Source organism: Theobroma umbraticum, unplaced genomic scaffold (assembly GCF_002168275.2).
Source record: "Theobroma umbraticum cultivar Fairchild unplaced genomic scaffold, ASM216827v3 scaffold_67.0, whole genome shotgun sequence".
Taxonomy (NCBI): domain Eukaryota; kingdom Viridiplantae; phylum Streptophyta; class Magnoliopsida; order Malvales; family Malvaceae; genus Theobroma; species Theobroma umbraticum.
Window position 1 is genome coordinate 4,212,342 of NW_018397262.1, and position 15,388 is coordinate 4,227,729.

General features: G+C 34.6%; 2 protein-coding genes across 6 annotated transcripts; both read right to left on the minus strand.

Annotated features, from left to right (window-relative positions):
* Positions 1 to 1,652: 1,652 nt before the first annotated feature.
* LOC110419947 (G-type lectin S-receptor-like serine/threonine-protein kinase SD2-5) lies at positions 1,653 to 4,124 on the minus strand. The gene has a single exon (XM_021433084.1). It carries the CDS (start codon positions 4,122 to 4,124, stop codon positions 1,653 to 1,655), a length of 2,472 nt encoding a protein of 823 aa, XP_021288759.1.
* Positions 4,125 to 6,537: 2,413 nt separating this feature from the next.
* Positions 6,538 to 11,569, minus strand: LOC110419202 (protein GRAVITROPIC IN THE LIGHT 1-like). 5 transcript variants are annotated; one of them, XM_021432150.1, is made up of 4 exons: positions 11,304 to 11,569; positions 11,151 to 11,191; positions 10,502 to 10,670; positions 6,538 to 8,260 (listed from the first exon to the last, which is right to left on the minus strand). In XM_021432150.1, the coding sequence occupies exon 4, from the start codon at positions 8,258 to 8,260 to the stop codon at positions 6,884 to 6,886; it is 1,377 nt and encodes a 458-aa protein (XP_021287825.1). In that variant the 5' UTR covers positions 10,502 to 10,670; positions 11,151 to 11,191; positions 11,304 to 11,569; the 3' UTR covers positions 6,538 to 6,883. The 5 variants fall into 5 exon arrangements, with proteins under 5 accessions (XP_021287825.1, XP_021287826.1, XP_021287828.1 ...); XM_021432151.1 differs by having other exon boundaries at positions 10,502 to 10,847; XM_021432153.1 differs by lacking the exon at positions 11,151 to 11,191.
* Between the last annotated feature and the right edge of the window lie 3,819 nt (positions 11,570 to 15,388).

Sequence of the window (15,388 nt, forward strand, 5' to 3'; positions counted from 1 at the left end):
TACAGCACTAGCAGCCTTGTCTTCTCCACCATTCTTCTTTGTTTTGCAAACTTTTTCTACATGTCCTAATTAGTTACAAGCTCTACACTTAGCATTTGGCCTATACCAGTAGTATTTAGTTTGTGATTTCTTCTTTTTTAATGCAGGCAAGTAGGGTATTACTCTGATTTCTTCCCTGCTTCCTAGTACCAAATTTGTTCCCCTTGTTCTTAGACGTCTTAGAACCACTCTCTTAGATTCTTAAGCCTTTGGTCATAGCTACCAAAGTATTTTCTACAAAATCTCCATTCCTAAAAGCTCTTCTCTGTTTTTGAGCAAGTAAACCATTAATCAGTTTACTCATTGAAATTTTGGTAAGATCCTTTAAATCTTCCAGAGAAGAAATTTTTCCATCAACCTCTCTAGTAAACTTATCATAAATTTGTTCACCACTCTTCTCTCTATTACTTCTTCTCCCAAATAACTTTATTTGATTAACTATTTTCAAAACCTTATCAGAATAGTCTTAAATTCCTTCGTTCCCTTTCATCCTCAACAACTCAAACTCCCTAGACAAATTGAGAATTTTGTATTTGCTTGGAAAAGTCATTACCTTGAAATTCCTCTCTCAAGATATCCCAAACTTGCTTGGAATCATCAAAGTTTATAATTCTAGTAAATATTGACTCTGGAACTGCATATTGAAGACATGAAAGAGGTTTATAGCTTTTTGCAACTTCCTCACTGTATTCCTTGATCTGCACCAGTGTAGGATTAGCATACTGTTAGACTTAAAGATCCCCACCAAGCTCAACCACCTCTCATAGATCAAATGCCTTAAAGAATGATTGCATCTTCACAGCCTAAATTTGATAATTCGAGCTAGAAATAATAAGAGGAGTTGAAGTTGAAAAACCAGTTGTTGCCATTTGAATTGAGAGTAAAGAGAAATCTAAAAAAGGTTTTAAAAGAATAATTGAATCACGAATCCCTCACGAAAACAACTTTGATACCATGAAGAATTTTAGAGAAAAAATAGTTCCAAATAAATAAAGAACAATCGAAGAACACAGGAAATATTTGGAAAAGATGAAACAGACTAACAATCATTAAAATGGTAACAAGCTCACCGATTATATTTTCATTTAAGCTTTTGTATGCTTTACAATAACAAGAAAAATGAGTAAACAACCATAGATTCTGCCTAAGGATGTGAAAATCACGACAAGTTAGCTAAGCACAAAAAACTATACATTGTTTTCTGTTCACAGCAACGGCTGTCTCATATAACAAACTCAAATGGCTTAACAGCCTTACAAAAGAAGCTAAAATGACAACAAGTTGATGCGTAAAAGGAAGCAATAAACACTTGTCTAAATATGTTGAAAAACCTTACACAAGAAAACATAAAAAACAACACAATAAGAGATCATCTGAATACAACTAACAGAGGAAAGATGAAACGACACTGGAAACCACCATTTGACAAGACTCAATTTGATAAAGGTAATAACAGCACTGTTTAGACTGCACAGCATCCTTCTTCAAGCTTTTCAAATAATAGTTGATTCCCTCCAAAGCTAACTACTACTCAACTTCCAGAGACAAGATCATTTTCTCAACATTTAGACATACCAAACACAAAGAAAAGATATACATACAGGAATACACCTTTACCTAGGTCCTGATAGAATAGAGGGCATGGGAAAAGATGAATCAATTCTATCAACTATAGCTATTGGTGCTTCAACATGGATGATAGTTAAGAAACTATAATCAGATATAGGTTCTATGTCCATCGAACCTTCCAAAAACTTCACCACTTTTGATGCAGAGGGCCTTCTACAGAGATTTGTCTGTAGACATGAGATTGCAATCTTCATCACCTTAACAGCATCTTCTTTATGGACTTGCATATCATTGTTACAGTCATCAACAAGATCAGCAAGTCGATCTTGTTCTACCTTCATCTTCACAATATCAATCAGATAATCACCTGGAGAACCTAAATTCCTCCGTCCACAAATAATTTCCAAGATCACAACTCCAAGACTGTAGACATCAATCTTGGCTGTGATATCATGGCCCCTAATCAACTCAGGGGCAATATATCCGGGTGTTCCCCTTGGCAAAGAAGACACGTGGCTTTGATTCTTGTCAAACAACCTTGCTAAGCCAAAATCAGAAATCTTTGCATTAAAATCTTTGTCCAAGAGAATATTTTCAGGCTTAATGTCGAAATGAATGATATTTTTATTGCAATAATAATGCAAATACTCAAGTCCCTTCGCTATTCCAACAATGATCTTCTGCCTAATCTCCCAAGTCAGAGCTTGTGCTTTGCTTTGATCGAAAATCCATTTATCTAAAGAGCCATTGCTCATATACTCGTAAACAAGAAGCCTGTTAAATCTCTCTGCACAGTATCCCATCAACCTAACCAGATTAAAATGGTGGATTCTGCCTACTGTCTTGACCTCTGCAACGAATTCCTTTTTGCCTTGCTGCACATCAGAACCTAATTGTTTCACAGCAACTTTCTCACCATTTTCCAAAGTACCTTGGGATACTGTCCCAAATCCTCCTTTACCAAGCATCAAATTGAAATTTTTTGTTGCAGATATCATATCTTCAAAAGAGTATTTCTTCAACACAGTGGATACGTCAAGTGAAGATTCACCTGTAAAATTCTCCTCCCTCTGCCTCCCAAAGAAAAATTTATTCCTCCACTTTGCATAATGATAGTGTGATCCAATGACAAGTACAGTGAAAATTAGGAGACTCGATAGAGAGGATGCCAATGTCAAAACCAAAAATGACTTCTTTCGATCTGATGGGCTCTGTACTTTGATAAACGCAAAGTTATTATAAGTTGAAGCTGACTTTCCCACAGCCATCAGCGAGAAGAGCTCTGTTAGCAATGAACAATTTCCATCTGACATTTTGACTTCATATTTGAAGAAAGCTGCTTTGCAATGGCAATCACTCAAACATTCCTTCTTGCACCTGTCTATATCTGTATGATATAACTGAGGTTCAAAACTGGAGTAGGTGACATTCTCAAGTTCTTGAAAGGTGTGAAGTTTGGTGTCTAAGCAAGAGGGAGGATTGATTTCTTCACATCCAGAACTGGGATGGGTGGCATCTAATGGCCTAAAATAGCTTACGTTTTCTCTGCTTGCTCCAGGACAAGTGCATCTTCCATCACTGCAAATTCCATATCTGCCACATACTGTTGGAAATATACAGTCCCCAAGCTGCTTATCTTCCAGAAGATTAGCCATTAGCGTCTCCTTGTACCCATCAACAAGTAGGTAAACGTTGAGGTGGCCATTTGGTTCCAATCTTATGTACTGGAAATCTCCTCTTTCTGACCCGTAGTACACATGTCCTTCGGTGTAATTGAGAAAACCGCAGCTAAAATTGTATAACAGGTAGTCCCTTTGAAAAAGAAATATGGCACGGTACATTTGTGGTGGATCAGAAGCAAAAAATGCCTGAAGGCCACCATCACCAATAGTAAGATAGAACATACCTGTAGAGAAATTGGTGCTTGAGACACTGGAGCTCATTTGTTTTGGTAGACGAAAGTGCTGCCCCAGGACCCATGCATCAGTAGGATTGGCAAAGGAATGCCAGAGAAAACCTTGCACATTGTTTTCAAGTCTCAAGTCTCCTTCTCCATTCAAAGTTATGCTGGTAGAATTTTTCCAAATGGTGTTTGTAGACCATAAACGGCTGCCATCACTCTCTTTCAATACCATATTCCCACTTGCAGTTAGTTCTAGTGTGGCATTTTCTCCAACGGGATCATCTCTATTGGCAGACCAAACTACTATTGGAGGAGGATCGTATTCACTTGTAGCAAAAATGGTTCCAGCTCGGAATTTAATTACGACTAGATAGAAGGCATTGGTACTTCCATTTTTGAAAAAACCAAATCCAAAATTTGGCCTGCCGTAGCTGTACTTGGCTAGGATGGGTCTCACTTGAGACCCATCATTAAAATTCCAGCTTCTATTATTTGGGTTGTTTTTCCATATTCCAGGGGGACGAGTTGAAGGGAAGCGTTGCGAAATGACGCTATTTAAAGTGCTATAGAAGATAAGAAGAAAAAACAGAACTATCCAGTTAAGGCAAGCCATTGAAACTCACTAGGGATCTCCCTATTTCTCTGCTGTACCTCTTATATGAAAAAGATTCTCTCTTCTTTTAGAGTAATGTCTTTTTTAGATTCAAGAGGATTGACTGACTTCTTTCATTCTGTTTATCTTAATGCTCCAAAACGATTTCCATTTGGTTTGCTTTCAGGTCAGACTAACGGCCTGCAAATTTGAAATGTTTATATTTTAATGCTATATTCTAGTTCTGGTGAAATAAATAAACAGTTCTCAGAACTGATCAGTTAACCTAATTGATCAACAAGACAAGGATGGATGAACTGGTCAAGCATCAACTATGTTAGCAAGTAGACACTTTGAAGAAATCAGCATGGTGTCAAGTTTTTTTTTTTTAAAAAAAAAAAAGAAATTAAGAAAAGTAAACGATATTCTATAGCCCCCAGCAGTGTGGAACAAGATGATCTTCACTCTGTTCTTATTGTCATGAGAAATTTAACTCTAGACAGAGTTTATTACTTATGTTCCTACTTTGTTTATTTAAATACTGCTTCAGTCAAAGAAAATGAGTTCTGCTTTATTCTTTCTATTGTTTTTTTTTTGTTTTAGTTTATCATGTCTCCCATTGCTAGGCCTTACAGTAACTTGCCATATGGCTTAAGTCGGAGAAGCAGGCCACCATTATCAATGGGGAGTGGGGATCAAAAAAATTGTTTTCTTTTTCCATGTCTAGAAAGGAAAAAACAAACCTTGACAGATAAAGGTGAAAGGTCAGTGACATTACTCAAGTAAGACAGATGAATTATGCAGTATTCTTTTTCTTGTCAAATAAACTAAGACAATCATTGCCATCTATATATGATACTGATCTTCCCCCAAGAATTCTCAATATTTATACGGTACACATGCTCGTCTTTGTGGGACTATAACCCAAGAAGCACGTGGTTAATGCCATTGGGAAAGGCCACCAAGGATCTTCCTGAAATATGTGTCTAATTACATGGGAAGGAGCTTTGATCTTTGATCAATGATGTTCAATTTAGTGATGATCATCCAACCTGGCATCCTACGACTGACAGTCGTGTGTTTAATTAGTTGGTGATGTAAGTTAGAGATTTTTAAAGGAAAAGAGACACCCTGGTTTTAGCACTCTTCTCATTATCTAACCAATAAATTAGATTGGTTGGTGCAACCAAATGAGGCACGCCTGTCAAGACCAACATGATAAGCCCAGGCTTTTGTCTAAACGAACCAAACTAGAATAGGAACTGATCAAAGTCCTACCATTTCAGAGCAAACATGCGAAAGAAGCCCAACCCACATCAATCATCATTAAACCAATCCTTGCTGTGAGGATATGGTTACATGGAATTATGAAAAAAACATGCCCGAGGCAACAAAATCATCCAGCAACTTCTCCCATGGTCATGGACCCTATCCGCATGTGAGAGATCTTTGGTGAGTGAAATATCAAACCAGCCTTTTTTCTGATTTTGATGTAAAACCAACCTTTGCTACCTGTCCTAAAACCACACAATCTTCTAAAACCCAATCCTCCAAATCACTTGGAGACGCAAAAACTGTTAAGGAAATGAGAAGGAGATTACCAAAAACCATTCATGCATGAACCAAAAAGCACGTGGTTGATCATGAATACAAAACTGGACCCCAAAAATCATTTTCTTCAGAGAAAGATGTCTCCTCAATTCAATGCCCACAACCATCCAATTTTATGCAGTCCTTTTCCCACTCCTGATAATCTGATGTGGTTCCATATCATTTAGAAATTGAGACTTTGATTTCTTTTTTTTCTTCTTCTTCTTCTTCTTCAGACAGATCCCCACTGTCAGGTGTTAGCAACCAATTAGACAATCCCATGCCTTCTGTTCTTTCATTTTAAGCAGAGGTGGGCAAATGTTTTGTCCTCCCAACGCCCCTACTTGACCGACCACATTTAATTATAAACCAACTATTCTATTCTTCCTTCCTTGCCATTCAAAGTTTTGTGTTTTTGCAGTCCAATGCACGCTTTTTGATGATATCTAGAAGGTTTTGATTTCTTCAAAGCTTCCGGACAGAAGGGGCTTGGTAACAAACTTCAAGTCAATCCTGGGATTACTTTAATGGAATTTATATGTTGGGCCAGTTTCTTTGTTGGTACACAAACCCCAATTTCCCCTCATCCTTACTTTAGTTTGTCCTTCTGTACCAACAATTAATTTCCTTTTAAAGGTAACGGATTTGCAGTTCAGGTTCACCTCAAGTTGGTGTAAGAAGGCTGAGAGGCAGCAAAGAACAAGCAACTCCTAACTGAAGCTTGAAAGGGAGTGAATCAGAGATTTTGGTGGCATCGAGACAACATAGAAACAAGATAGACGACCCTTCTGGCAATACTTGGCATGGCACCCAATGCTATACATACAGATAATGAATATTAAAGTTTCCAAACCTATATATTATATACATATAAAAGCATCAACATAAGGCAATAATGCAAAACAGCTAGAACATCATTGGCCTAATATTAACAAAATTGGGAGATGCCTTTACAAATAAACTAGAGTAAATGAGCCTTTCATTATCATTAAGGCCACAAACACAAGAAGAAATATTGCCCAGGCAACCATGTTTCGAATTCCACAACATACACAGCAACCAAGCAAAAGCCATTTCTCTAATTTAATTAACTCAAAAAATTCAAGAGAATGGCCATCCAGTTTAATCTACTATGTTGCGGGTCTAAATGTACCTGTCAAATTCTCTGTGACTATCAGGGAATCAACAAGTTACCTTGTTTTGAGTTGAGAGAGATAGACCTGGCACTGTATTATAGTTTTACCAATCCTGAATCCAGGAACAACGGTAAAAGCCACTCGTGGTTCTGATTGCGGTGTAATCTCTGATGAAAAGAATGCTTCCTCAGCAACACTTTCCATGTATACTTCAGAAAATCTACACCCTTTGCTTATTTGAAAGATTGATGCCGCAGGCACAAAAGCAAAGGCTAAGCAGTGCAAAAGCCAAACCCGCTTCGCCATTTCAGCAAATAAGGTGAAAAAAGTGGTGTCTGGGAATTGATAGGAACTCACCATGTCTCTAATGCTCAAATTGCCAAAAAAGGATGATTCCATCTTCGGATGAACAACTTGCAAGTATTTGGTCCGGCAAAATTTTGCAAATGTTGACTTAGGCTTCGTGGCCAGATACTCCTTAACTTTCGTAGATTTCAATTCCATAAATCTCTCAAAGAAGACTTGTGGATGTTTCTTTCCCTCAGGCACAGAGTCACCAAGAAGAAAGAAGTACGGATGGTGGAAGGCCTTGAACATTTCCCTGCAAATGAAGGACTCAAATGCAAAACATTTGTCATCTGCTTTCCAATAAATTACAGCTCGTTCTATTGAATTAGCTGCTGAGTTAATATCCCAGTCAGCAGACTTCATTTCGTCAATCATCAGCCTGACAAAACTTCTAATGGACTTGACAGTTTGCCGGAGAACTGTCATAAAATGGCTAGGACCTAAGCCCGAGAGATGAAGATTGTCAAGCACAAATAACTGACCACTTTGATTCAATCTCTTTTCCAGCAACTTGTTTTGCTTATTTGATTCATCCAAACTTTCTCGAAGAAATATGATCTCAGACTCTTTGAGTCTCAGCTGAGATTCAAGTTTCTTCCCCATGATTTCAAACGTCTTTGAAAGACTTTTCTGTTCCTGAATTTCAGCTAAAAGCATTGAATGTTCTGGGGAAGGATCATACTGTTTCTTCAAGAAACATTGCTTCAATTCTGACAATTTCTTCAAGTCAGAAACTATCAATCGATCAGCAGTTTGAATCCCCTCAGCATCATAAGGAGACTGAGCGTGCTGCAACTGAGCATATCCTGCCTTAATTGCTGAAATGGTAGCAAAGATCTTTGCAATAAGCGCTTCCCAGGCAACCCTTCGTTCAAGCTCTTCATCATGTAATCTGTCAAATTTCTGAGATAATCTCTTGGTCGTCTTACTGTCATTCCACTCACCGGCTTCTTTAGGCACCTTCTGAACCCCATCATCAGGGACAATCCCAGCTCCAGCAGCATGCAGGTGAAGAACTTTGGAGAAGGTCCGAACCCATTTACTCTTTGATGGAGTAACAGCCGATGGCTTCACAGCTTCCATCTGCAAAGTATCACAAACGTTAACAACGGCTACAAGTCTATAAGACGATTTCTTCAATGGAACTTTAACGGACACAAATAAGTGAACAAAAGAATGAATAAAGGGTAGAGATGGGGAGGCAACAAAGATCTGGGATGATAATAACGATGATGGGCGTGTTGATGAAAAGCGTAAAAGCAGAATGCTTTAACACTTGGACCGAGGTATTTAATGAAGGAGGAATTTTCTTTTTGTTAAGTTCTTTCACTTTTGTAAGTTTCTAATTACCCTTCTTTTGACAGAGTTAAAAAGAGGAAGACTTTTTTAACGCGGGAAAAAAGAAAGAAGACAAATAAAGAGGACCAGGAAGAACAAGAAGGTAAGATCATAATGGATGGAAATGATTCACGACAGGCTCAAAGACGCGTTTAACGTTCACATAGCTCAAAAAGCTTGCATATCCGACACAAGCACCTTCATTTGCAGCAACAATATTCTATGAAAGGAGGAAATCAGGCGGTGGAGAAAGCATATAGAGGAATAAAACAACCCATGGAACCTGCCTGATATGTTCCTTCTCTATATATGTTGCACAGTACAGATGGGGTCAAAATATTCATACTAATATACTATTCAATAATCTTTACATAACAACAACCCACTTGCCCAAAAAATAAAGCAGATTTCCCACCGCAAGGAGACAGCCAGCATATATTATTTTAATACATTCCATGCTGAATTTTTAATGCTTGAAAAGAATTTTGCCTACAACTTCATGTTTTTGTCCTGGAAATATACTTCGGAGAATCAGAATTTGAGCAAAGGAAGAGGTCAGTCCCAACCACATGGAAGAATCAGAAAAATGTCCAGGAAAAATAATGCATGGCAAAGCATTTGGTATGAAGGGCTTTTTTGCAAAGGGAGAAAAAGACCAAAAGCATTAAATCCAAAATGTAAAATTATTGAAGCTGATCTAAGAACATACCATACAAAGCTCCTATAAAATGGTAAAGAACACTTAAAATTTTGCAGCACTAATCCAAACCAAGATATGCTGTATTTTACTCAGATCCATGAGGAAACAACAAACATACACGAAATTTTTGTTCCATTTGGGCAAAAGCTGACAAAAGCCCCACTGTGGTCCATGGAACCACTTCGAATTCCAACCATGTTCCACATATTTTATTTACACCTTGCCATACTTGACCCCACAACATTAAAAATCCCATATAACCCTTCTCTCCTCCCAGGCTGCAATCCAGTCAATCACCCCTTTTTCCTAAAAGTAGGCCTTCGAAAAATTTATTAAAAAAAAACCCTAAAAAGTGAAGAATTAACAGTTTATCAACTCATAGGATACCTTAGGGTCTATGCATGCACACCCTCAGAAAAACCCTCCTCAAAGAAAGTAAGCTAGGTTTACTAGGGACCCACCAAAGCAAAAACTGATATAGGAACCATTACTGCATATTCATGAACTTTACATATCCACGTGGCTATCCAATGACTGCACTGTAATGCAATGACTTTTTAGTAAGTATTTCTCATCATCACTACTACTACTCATAGATCACGTCAATATAAAAAAGCAAAGAACTGCCCTAACACAAACAATGCACTGAAAAGTTGTTTTTGCAGTACAGCAGGAGCAGCAGCTTCAAACATCCGTTGGATTTCTGCACCACTTTTAGATTTACTGAGATTCGAGCCTATTTGCCTTACAAAAACCCTTGGCCAATCTACATCTAAATCTAGTTTCAGTCTCGTTTGTGCAACACACGTGCAATTATCAAGATCAAAATCTACATCTTTTTGCAAGTTTAAGCAACCATTAAGTACCTAAATATCATACAATATTACAGTATAACTAAAAAGGAATAACTAAGCAGACAATAACATTTGTCAAATATACATAGATATATATATATTTCTCATTACCCTTGCCCTTTACTGACTGAACCAGAACTTTACAAGGAAAACAATATAGAAAATTGGGAAAAATCATCGGTCAAAATGAACAGTACAGATATTAAATATATTGAACTGCATACAACAGGGCCCCCACCTACCAATGAGAGAATTAAAATCACAATGGGGACAACTATGAATCACCGTGCTTATGCAACGACACTGACAAATCCATATCTATGTATTAAAAAAACAAAAATAGGTACATAAATAAATCAAAATATATATATAGTACTGGTATTATTATTTTGAGATAGAAATTCTCCAGCCAGAAAATAGCGCGAGAACTACCTAGAAAAGAAACACGAGCAAAAGGTCACGAGATATCGTACGAGTCTGTCGCCTTCGTCACTTCTCCATTGTTTTGTTTACGTAAATCTCAAGTAAACAGAAACGATATGACAAGTGATCCTTCCCTCTAATCGTCACACCCTTTCTAAAAGGGAAACACAGCAAAATCCTGTAATATTCATTAAAAATAAAAAGAAAATTAATTAAAAATGACGTCGAATTTGAAGGAAAATCAAAAGGGAACGAAAAGAATGAAAAAACCCAGAAATAGAGAACGTTGACTATTGAGGAACAGAAGAAAATTTTGGAAGAAAAATGGAAATGAAGAAAACCCAGAAGCTGAGACCTGATAAACAAACAGAAAATAGAAAAGAAAGTCAAGAAAACCAAATAAAAGCAACTGAAACCCAGATTAGAAGCAGGAAAATGGCAACAAAAGAAGTAAAAATTGAATAAACAAATTTTCTAGATGAACAAAAAAAGCTTCAAAGGCTGTTCTTTAACATTCAAAACAAAGTGAGAAACTGGGGAAAACAAAGAGCACTAACCAGGAGCTCCCCAATGAAGAACAGATGAATAAATTAAAAACCTCAAATATTCAGACTTTATATAACCAAAAAAAAAATCTATTATCAATACTAGCACAAACCTTTATATATAGTAATATTTTGAACAACCCAACTTTGAAACCTGTTTAAATAGGAAAAAAAAACAAAAAATGGAAAGAATATCAACCAAAAAATGGAAACACAATAAACAGAACCCATAAACGTAAAAATCTTTATTAAAATTTCCAACTTACCTTAAACGGAAGTCCCGTTTATCATACAATTAGCAAACAGAAAGGAACATAGAAAAGAAAAAATCTCTCTCCTTCAACTTGAAATGATTAAAACCAACCAACGAAACGTCCCCAATGCAAACAAAATCTTTCTTCAAATTTATGATCAAAATTTTCCTTCTTTGAGCTGATATCAACTTTTTGATTTGATGTTGCAGAAAGAAAAAATGGGAGCCTGGTAGGGATGGAAGTGAAAAGACAAAAAGGGACAAAAACGCAAGGGGTTCTGTCTAAACACGGGAGGCATTGGGAATTAAAAAGCTACCCAGCATTGGGTCATTTTCGGTGATTTACTATATTACTTTTTTACCCCTTCTTTTTTCCGATATCACATATCCGTTAGGATCAGTAAGGGCAAGGAGATTGTGAAACCCAGGAGGGGTAATCTTGGGAATTAAGCTAGTACATCTGACGTACGTAAGATTTTTTTTTGAAAAGGGCAATGGACGGTGGAGATTCGGAGTTGGGAGGATTGTTTTGGGTGTTCCTTCTTGGAGTTTTGGAATGAGTGAGAGTGCGTTAGATGAATGCCACGTTGCGAGTAGTGGGAAGACAGGAAAGTTTAGGTGGCCCCAAGGACGGCAGATTCTTGGACAGATCAAATACGTCCAACTGGCATCCTGATTCTCGAGAGTCGTGGAGTGTTGTGTTCCCATTTGGGATGTCCAATACCGGCTTTTCATCGTATTTTTACCAAATTAAAAAAAATTGACAATTAATTTTCTTTAATGTTATCTAAAATATTAAACTTTATTAAACTTTTTTTTAATCCCTAATAGTTTTTTAGATTAATCATGTTTCAAATTTTTAATCTTCTCTTCTTCCTTAAGTACGATTCAAAATCAGAAAATATTTGCATTTTTTTATATGAGGGATTAAATATTTTATCTTATTAAAGTTTATTCGAATTGAACTGTTTAATAAATTTAACAAAAACACATTTATTTCCTCATAATTTAGAAATTATATATATATATATATATATATATATATAAGTCCATAAATGAGAGTTATTTTTGTTCTCTGTGTATTGTGGTTGTGGTTGGAGAAGGTAGGTATATGAAAATTGACAACACAAATTTATGAGTTCAGGGTCATGTAAAGTGCAAGAAAATAATTTTGTTTTTTCATACAACTGTACAAACAATTTTGTAATTCAACCCTTTGTGTATTTTTCAAAATATATAAATAAAATTATTTTTAAAAAATTAAATAATTTTTTATTTTTGTATTAATTTAATGAAATACATGTATTTTTATTTTATTTCAAATAAATCTTTATAATTAAGAATTGATTAATTATGGTCAATAAAAATATCATTTGTCAGTCATGTGATGCTAACATGATATGTATACATATAATATTGAATGGTGATATAACATATTGATATGACATAATAATATATGCACATGACATTTTTATTTTTCATATTAACATCACATCAATACCACGTGAAAGTAAAATGATAAATAACTGTTTTGATTAATAATAATTAATTAATAATTAATTATAAAAATTTATTTAATTTAAAATAAAAATATTAAAACTTAATCAATTTTTATAAAAGATAAAATTTTATTCAAATTTTCATAAAGAATTTCAAAATTTTTTAAAACATTATATCATACACAAATCCGTTGCGACATTACATTTTAGCATCAAGAACCAATCACTTGGTAGTAATTTAACTTACTATTTTATTTTTTTTTGGTCTTAAGAAGAAGTTACTATTTTTAGAAAAGTGATAGTGTAAGTAACCAGAACATGTTAAAATTGGAAAAACAAGAAAGGAACTAACTCTTATAAATCATCTAATTTTCCCTTCTCTTTCCCTATTTACCCATTTCTTAAAAAACAGGGCAAAAGAAGAAATTATTAGTAAACTAAACCAGTGCTAATTACTACCTCTGCAATGGAAAATCTTGAAAATGAGAAAGGAGAGTTGGGGTGTAGGTGGATATCTATGGGATTTGGTAAGTGAAATGTAACATTATAAAGGCTTAATTAAAAACTATAAAATAAACTTGGGTTGGTCTTAAGTCTAACCATGTTTGTTTATCAGTCCAATTCACCATCTATAAGTTTTCTAATACAATGTTTGTTTATCAATCTAATCCTCTAAACAATATTTTTCTATTTTCATAAAGGTTGAAATAAGAATGGAAAAGCTTAGGCATTTCCTTCTTTTGGGAAAAAAAAAATAGATGTTGCTTTCGGATTAATACGTTTTGCTGACTCACCTTAATATGATGTTTAGACTATGATTTTGAACATGAAACATGTCAATTTCATGCATTGATGTTAACAGTATAAAATGTTTAAAATTTCAAGTTCTAGAATTCACCATTGTTTATTTTCTTAATTTTTTTCATCACAAGTATTTATTATTAATCATTCAATCGTTAAAAATAAAAAAAAATATCTTATATAACATTTTACATGCTCAAAATTTGTCAAGTGATGAATCTATGTCAACTCCATTGTCACGTGACATGTTTATATGTTAATAAATTTTTTTAAAAATAAATTTAATTGTTATACGATAAAATTAGTAGATACGATGCTATAACAGGCAATGTTATTTAAAAAATCTTTTATTGACGAAATGATAACATTTATAAATATTGATAATTAAAAAAATTATTTTTCATAATTGAATGATAAAAATAAATTGGACAGACAAAAGAGCAAAGCACCAAAATTTAATTATTGTTCCAAATCCATAACCCCAACATTAGTAGAGAGACTATAATTTCTCTCCCCCCCAAAGTCAAGTGAAGATATATTCATGTCTTATCAAGCTTAGGGCTAGCAGAAATAATGCCATGTTTAATGAGATTAACTAAACATAATTTAGGTTTGCCTTTGGTGTCTTAATCATACTCTATATCTCTGCATATTTTCTCTTATGGGCCCCTTGAAACATGCTTTAAAACTTCAAATCATGGGTAAAAATAAATAACTATATGATCCTTTTGCTTTAATCTTTGATGATGATTAGGTTGTGGTCAACCAAAAACCACAAATCTATTATGTGGTTGTTATCTTAGGAAAAGGAAAATGGCAAGTCTTTCACATCATAGAGGGGCCCCAAGATGTTTAAAGCCAAAGATAAGAACAGATACTTTGCCCATTTCTTTTTAGATCTTTCTTAAAGAAATTTTATATTTAGTCTCAATCTTAGAATACAATTGAAATCATTTTTCCCTTGAAAATGACATTTAAAGGCCAAATCAAGAAAGTGGAAGATCTATTTATTTGGGTTTTGAGGGTTTTGACTTTTATCTTCCTTCTTGTTCTTATAATATGAACAAAAACCATGGCCCCCTCCAAAGAAAATGTGTTTTATGAGAATATGATATTAGGAAGCCAACCATGATGAAAGTGATATATTGCATACAAGAGTGAATGAATTGGATCACACTTTGTTGAGGGAGTGATTCCTTGTAATTAAATTATTTTTTATTTTTATTTTGGGATTTTTGAAAGAAAGAATTTATAAACTAATAAATAAATAAATGTATTGAGAAAATGTCATTTTCCCCATCAACACCAACAAAGACATTATGCATATGGGAAGGACTATTAGTTGGCTATAAAAGAAATGGAAAGACATTTTAAGGAAGTCATCCAATCACCAATTATTCAATATCTAAGATCCTTTTGATACAAACAAAACATTTCCTCATGCAAATGTTTTGTCACAAGATGGAGTCCAAATTATACAATCATGACAGATTATGCTTTACAACCATACTACAGCAAAGCTAGAAAAAATAAACCAAAACAGATTATTACTTTTATTTTTATATATACTACTAAATGAAAAATGTTGCACATATATAATTATTCATTGTTTTCTAATCCTTTTTTTATTAAATAAAAACTACCTCAAATATAATAATAATGATAAATTAAAAAAGGAATGTAGATATTAATAAAAATTACATAACATGGTTATATATATATATATGTTGAGGCTATTTAATCCAAAAGGTGTATCATCATGTTTTATGACTTTTTCCATGCTTCTCTCCTATCAAAA